General features: G+C 45.4%; 1 protein-coding gene across 1 annotated transcript; it reads right to left on the reverse strand.

Moving 5' to 3' along the window:
* Positions 1-1293: 1293 nt before the first annotated feature.
* Positions 1294-6568, reverse strand: LOC139667091 (neuronal acetylcholine receptor subunit beta-2-like). Its single transcript, XM_071546494.1, has 4 exons — positions 6527-6568; positions 5922-6031; positions 2189-3194; positions 1294-1449 (listed from the first exon to the last, which is right to left on the reverse strand). The coding sequence occupies exons 1-4, from the start codon at positions 6551-6553 to the stop codon at positions 1294-1296; spliced, it is 1299 nt and encodes a 432-aa protein (XP_071402595.1). The 5' UTR covers positions 6554-6568.
* Between the last annotated feature and the right edge of the window lie 633 nt (positions 6569-7201).

The raw sequence follows: 7201 nt of genomic DNA on the forward strand, positions 1-7201 counted from the left end.
TTAAAAGAAGCACTGTGAGCAACGACAGCCTTACGGTCGTTGGTTTTCTTTTTTGTTTGTTTTTATTTTTTGGGCTATATAGCTTCCTATTGTTCTGTCCCTCCCTCATTCAAACTAGGACTGCTTCTGAACATCACAACACACTTCCACCCCCGAGGAAAAGCAGCACTGTTTGTTATCGCTTTGATCAGTCTGTCAAGTCAGGCCAGAAGCTGCTGCCAGACACACAAGCTGCCCCCCCCCCCCCCCTCTCCTTTATAACAGCGCAACAATAAGACCACTGGCTGTTTTTTGTCCTTTCTTGCTCTCCTTCTGAAGGCAAATATTAGAAATTCATATGTGTGCTACTGGCAAGGGGACACGGGGAGGTGATCTTCTTCTTCTTCTCTGTCTCTCTCTTCTTCTCTTCATCCAGGGGTGTGATGTCCTCTCAGGCCCATGTGTTCATATCTGCGGCACATGTTGCTTGTGTGTTGCATATGTCTGCTCATGAAAGTGTCTCTATGCGGGGTTCGCGTATCTTTGGGCTCAGCAAACAATTCTGGAAGAATGCAGAAAGAATTTGCGCCCCACTTCAACCCCTCTCTCTCTCTCTCTCTTTCTCTCCTTTTCTTTGAATCAACTAAAAGCAGAATGATAAAAGGATGACGAGAGCCTTGTTTTTTGCATGCTAAGCCCCATAATGTCCTGTTAGGCCCGTTATAATTGAGCAGTGACTGAATATAACTGAAGCTGTGCAGGAGGAGAGCGAGAGAGAGCTAAGATGGTAGACAGAGTAAAATCAAATATAGTCTGAAGAGAAAGAAAAATCAAGTCCTGAGTTGCTCTTGGCCAGGTGAACCTCAGTGAACCATGTCGGGGGTCAATATACTTTCAGTTCACCTAATTCAGGAGGATTTCCTTCAGAATAAAAAAAATAAACCTCATGTCTCTGCCTGTTGTGTCCCCATCAATGAATGAATGAAAGCAATATCTCTATGCCTGTGGAGAGTCATACTGATCCTCAAGAAAGAGGATGAATTCTGAAGCTAGTTTCACCTCACAGTTTGAATAAAAGGTGAAGCGGCGGATGAAGGGGATGGAAGGAGGGATGGAAGGAGGGTTAAAGGGGTAAAGCGCATTGTAGTTATTCCTCTCACTTTTCCATGTGCGAGAGTAAGCGGGAAATCAGTGAGAGTGTGGTGCGAGGCGGAGGTGTGAGTTTAAAGTGTCAAAATGTTATCAGAGCTCTGTCTCTGGGCTGGGGGGGACTCAAAGTTCATTTCCGGGTGAAAGGGGTTTCATGTTCAGGTTTCAGTTCTGCTCCAGGTCGTCGACAGTGGGGGTGTTGTAACTCTGGAACAGGGGCTGCATGAAGAGGCCCACCGTCCCGACCACACACACCAGCACAAAGATCCACAGGAAGAGACGATCGATCACCATGGCAACGTACTTCCAGTCCTCAATGATCTAAGGAGAGAGAAAAGTTAGGTGTTAAATGTTGCCGCTGTTGCGCTTCCTGACTACGTTGACAATGTAAAGCTAGTTGAACTAAAATGAGTGAAACTGACCTGAATGGTGCTGAATGTGAACTGATTGAATTGAAGAACTGAACAGAACTGGATTTTACTGAGTAAAACTGAGTTGAGTTCAATTGCATTAGATTGGATCAAGAGTGACTGTTGATTGTTACTTTTAAATTGAAATGAACTGAAATGTAACTGTTATGAACGTTAAACACTGTTTCTCTTTCCAATAAAACACTGCAGCGGTTTTAACTGTTGTGATACTGCCTTGAAATAATAATAATGGCGTGGTATGAATACACATGAGATCACTTAATTAAAGTCAGTGATGAATTTTCTGTGAGAGCAGTCACTTTGTATCTCAGTGGGCTGTGTTTGTGGCTCTGCTGATGTTGGGGCAAATTTTCATCATGCACAACATTATGATAAATTTGGTGTCTGATTACACGCAAAAATCGAAGTTGCTCTTCCAGAACTTAGTATAACTGCAATTAATTGCCATTGTGCATCATTATCCTATAATCCTAAACAAATACACATTTGCATATGCAAAGTCCTCAATTGTTCTATACTTAAAGCCAAAAGCCTTGATCTGCTGCAGCGTGTCTCATATAGGAATCATGCTATACATATTTTGATTTATCACACACATAAACACACACACTCTTTCTCCAAACACCCACCCCTTCATCGTCATCCTCGCTCTTCATCTTCTCAGCTATGTAGCGCACTCCGTCCACCGCCTCCTCCACGTCGATGTTGCACTTGAGCGTCATCCTCTTCCTGAACTCCGTGTTCTCCGACAGGTCGCTGACCTTCCAGCCGTAGCGCTTGGCCGACTCCTCGTTCACGTAGAAGGACGAGGACGAATCCGCCGTCCCCGCCGAGCTCCCGGCCCCTCCGGCCGCCGGCGACCCGTCCGCGCCCCGCTGCTTCAGGTCCGAGTACGACCGCTGCTGGTGCTTTTTCCGGAAGCGCTCGCGGATGTTGGAGCTGCCGGGTCGCCGCATGAAGAGGTAGGAGGGGAGCCGGTACAGGAAGACGCGCTTGACCCAGGGAGGCATGGTGTGCGTGCTGGGGGAGCGATGGTGCACGTTCAGCACGCACACGCTGGTGACGATGGAGAAGGTGACCAGCACCATGGTAAACATCAGGTACTTCCCGATCAGAGGCACTGCTAAAGACGTAGGCGGCACGATCTTTGAGATCAGGAGTAAAAACACAGTGAGGGCCAGCAGGACGGAGATGCACAGCGTCATCTTCTCGCCGCAGTCCGACGGGAGGTAGAACACCAGGATGGCCAGAGACGTGATGAGGACGCAGGGGATGATCAGGTTGATGGTGTAGAACAGCGGCTTCCTCTTGATGATGAAGTCGTAGGTGATGTCGAGGTACGTGATGTCGTCGGGGTCTTCGTTCTTGCGTCCGGGAAGCGACACGATGTCCCACTCGCCGCTGGGCTTGAAGTCGTCGCGGCTGGCGAAGTCGCTGAGGAGGATGAGGTCGATCTCGGTGTGGTCGTAGGTCCAGGAGCGGAACTTGAGGGTGCAGTTCTGCTGGTCGAAGGGGAAGTCGCGGACCTCGATTTTGCAGGCCGACTTGTAGATGGCCGGTGGGAGCCAGGCAACCTCTCCGTTGTTGGAGACCACCGCGTTGGAGTAGAAGGAGACTTCGTAGGTTCCGTCCGCACTGAGAAGATGAAGGTGGGATGAGAGAAAAAAAGGGACAAGAAAAGCAAAAGGAGAGGAGAAAGACAAATTAGAATCGTTGAAAAACCACCACTGTTAGTACAAAAATACATCTGTTGCTTAGTGGGAGATCCCTCCACACTCTTCCTCAGTGTATCCAAGCAACCGGTGGAGGTTGTTGTTGAAATCCCTACCATAATTTTAAAACTTTACGACAATCTGTCATCATTTGTCAAAATCATTACATTTTCAACGGAAGCTAGCTCCTCCTGTTAAGTGCATTTGAGCACGGGCTGCCAACAGAATCAGTGTTGCAGCACTAATTCTTGTCAAGAGAAGAACAAGAAAGTTGGGTCAATCGATGTATTACGTTGAGTGGTAGTGTGTACAGAAGACGTACTGCTGACCGTTACTGTGTGTCTGCTGAGGTGACACGAACAACAATTATGTGTGTTTAAAGTTATGGGCTGTAGGGTCTAATTGGTTGGCGTCCCAGGGGAAGAACTCTGCATCGGGACACACCCAGTGAGATGGCGACAACTGCCTAACCCGCACCTCAAATCTGCTGAGATTGAGGTTTTTTTCTTCTTCTTCTCACCAAGGCTGCAGGTGATGCATTATACATCAGTGGCCTATCAATTATACAGCAGGTCAGGAATCCAGCCATCACACTCGCTCTCTAATGCTCTGCTGTGAATATGCAGAATGGTTAAATATGCAGAGGCTCCACCTGCCTGCTGCGACCTCTGCTCCCCCAGACTTGGCTAGAGACCTCGGTATCTGAGGAGTGCTGATCATCTGATATCGTTTTGCCTCTTAAGCCATAATGCCGTTTATGTGGTCTTGTAAGCTGACCAGCAATCTGTGTTCTTAAAAGCTTAATGCCTTTGAGCCCTGTACAAACGGTCGGGCAGCACTGCTGACCCAAACAGATGTCAAATGCTGTATAACTTAATGTCCACGCAACTGCGAGCCCATCAACCTGTGTCAGAATAACAGTTTAGCATCTGCCCAAGCAGTTATAGCAACAGTGGGTTGCGTTCACTTAGCCATTTTGCAAATCTAAATTAAATTGAACTACCCAAGCATTTCACACACACTAAGAGTAACAAACCACAAAATGTCCCTTTATCACCCTGGTTACCATTAGTCACCTTATCCATCAATTCATTCTCTATGGAGCTGTGGATCAGTTTGACATTGTTTAAGGTCAAAATCAACCCAAACATGCACAAAATTTTCTTATGGCACAGTAAAGGTAACAACTATAGATGTTGTCTCAACTCTCATTTTGGTGCTATATTTACACAGGTTTTTAACAAAGGTGCAGGCACAATGTATCATGTAACATCTTTTCAATGTGTTTGCTGGCATTGTGGCACACACAGTGACCACCTATACAGACAAACTGCCATGAGATGGCTATTGTGTACAGTGCATTTTAAGTATTCAAACCACTGTAGATCCAACTAGTTAACATTTTTAACTACACAGAAAGCAGTATATTATCTGGCAGATCCATTTCACCCTGCTGAACAAGTATGGAGCCAAAGGCAAATCAAATTCTACTAAAACTCAAACAGCAAAGAAAAAAACATTTTCTGTCATTGCTGCAATTTGACACTCACCAAAAAGCATAGACTTCTATATTAATTATATTTCTGTGATGAAAGTAATTTGTTTTACAAGCAAATAGCAGAAGGAAAAAAGACCCAGGTGTTGACCTATATGGGTTGCGGATCAGGTGAGGCCCAAAAGCCTCCGTGTCTGCCAGCTAACACTCCAGTGGATAGAGGCAGTGGGGCGAATGTCTCCTTGGCTGAATTTATTAAAAAATCGGAGTTCACATGTATTGAGTTTGCCTTGCAGACATTTTATTTTGCTGCAAGATGTTGTCTGGTGCACACGCAAAGTGAAAATCTTCTCATATCCAACTTATGCCCTGAGACAAAATAACAGAAGGGACTTGTGATAGTGCTCCAATTGAATTATCAAAAATATGAATGCAATATTTTGCCCAGATCTGGCCCGGTCCGGCCTTGGATCAATCACACCTACAGTTCAGTGTTTCCCCCAAGAATTTTACTGGAAAAGCTTCTGAAACAACATTTAGATCATGGGACACTAAAACTCTATTGAAACTCATAATAAAGAAGCAGCTCCTTCAGGTACCTAACACTCTGCTACAGCTGTCAAAAATCATTAAAAAAAAATTAATATTCCATCTGCTGTGGTCGTGTTTGTTTTGGCCTAACCTGCAAATTTCATAATCCCAAACTCTCTCTCTCTCTCTCTATGTAAAATCTCTAATCTCTCCTCCCTGCCTCCCCTCTTCATATTAGTACGGTGACTGTAGCGTGACTGTCATTCCCAGTGACCTCTGTCTAGCCGGGGATAGATTATGAAGGAAACATAGTGGCTCAGGCCAGCCACTGTTTGAAAGAGCACTTGTCATGATGAGACTCTGTCTGCAGACACTTCTGACCGTGTTAACAAAAGCTTTCAGGTTGTGTTCATTATCCTGAAAGAGTGAGAAAATGAAGAGATGAGAGGATAGGAGGAGACATAAGAGGATGTGAGAAAAACATTTTGGGAAAATGATGGGGCTCTTGGGACTGAGTAAAGTTGTTCATTCTCTCTGTCTCTGTTTATCACTTAGTTTTTAATGCACACACACACACACACACACACACACACACTCTGTCCCTCATACACAGAGTTGACATACTTGTTGTAGAGGACAATGTCTGGCAGCCAGATGTGTTGCGACGGGAGTCGGACCTTCTTGATGCCCTCATACTCTTCAGGGTCCCACATTAACCTGTAGTCATTCCATACCTGATGAACACACACACACACACACACACACACACACACAGAAATAGAGATACGTGAAATACAGACATCAAAAATCACATGCAAGCAGATGCAGAAAATCACACAAAGGGATACAAAATTAAATATATTCAACCAAAAACATACATAAACATGTGAGCTCAGGCACACAAACACACACACACACACACACACACACACACTGCCTGTCGGTCCCGATCTGGCAAACATGCATTTCAAATAGTAGTGCGCTGACATATCTGCCCTCCATGCGATCAGCTGATCTAGCCAGTGAACCAGCTGAACTGTCTCTCTGCATTTTCCCTAAACTCCTGCACATCCAGGCTGTCCCTCCTTACACCTAGATGCGTGTGCATGGTGGGTGTATGTATATGTGCGTTTGTGTGTATGCAATGTAACGATTACAATGAGTCAGACTCTTGTGGTGACGGTGAGAGGCGGTAGTAGCAGAAGAAGAGGACGCCTGGGGACACAAACCTGAGTGAGCCAGCAGTTGGTGGTCATGATCTGCTCTCTCTCGTTCTGAAACACAGACGGACAGAAGAGAGAGAAATCTAAACGTGGGGGTCTTCAATGTCTCATTATCAGATAAAACCCAAATTTGCAGCATACTGTAGAATTTCTCCATAATATTCCATATGTCTGAGGCTCACTGAATGCAGCATAAATGTCTCAAGTTGGTAACATGATGAACAAACACACTGAGGTTTAGGTGTTTACGTCAGTATATGTTAAGGACACATTCTGGTGTTAGAGAATGGAAGTCTTCATTAATGTAGTAATGTAGTTGTGTAATTATGTTTGTGTGATTGTGGTGTGTGTATATCTGTGCATGTGTATGTGTAAATGTATGTGGATATGCATTTATGTATGCTTATGTATGTGTACAAGTATGTGTGTGTATGTGTGTGTGTGTGTGCGTCCTCACCACACTGATGAGCTGGGCCAGAGACACCTGGATGTAGATGGTGACCTGCTGGCTCTTGTTGACGGCCGGTCTGATCAGCTTGTTGTAGCGCTCCGGAGACAACAGGTGGTTCACCAGCCGCTCCTCCACCTCCGCGCACAAGGCAGCTGCACACACACACACACACACACACACACACACACACACACACACACTGTAAAATATGTTTCTATACTGCTGGACTG

This window comes from Centroberyx affinis, unplaced genomic scaffold (genome assembly GCF_046629955.1).
Source record: "Centroberyx affinis isolate AG114_WGS23_722 - 3 ecotype Tasmania unplaced genomic scaffold, CSIRO-AGI_Caff_v1 ptg005284l_1, whole genome shotgun sequence".
NCBI classification, from domain to species: Eukaryota; Metazoa; Chordata; class Actinopteri; order Beryciformes; family Berycidae; genus Centroberyx; species Centroberyx affinis.

What these genes read in the sequence shown, in the direction of transcription:
- LOC139667091 (XM_071546494.1), bottom strand. Translation starts at nt 6,553, where the DNA reads ATGACCACCAACTGCTGGCTCACTCAG. An exon ending in CCAACTGCTGGCTCACTCAG is followed by an intron (nt 6,032 to 6,526) that starts GTTTGTGTCCCC and finishes TGTGTTCATCAG; the next exon opens with GTATGGAATGACTACAGGTT. An exon ending in GACATTGTCCTCTACAACAA is followed by an intron (nt 3,195 to 5,921) that starts GTATGTCAACTC and finishes TCATCTTCTCAG; the next exon opens with TGCGGACGGAACCTACGAAG.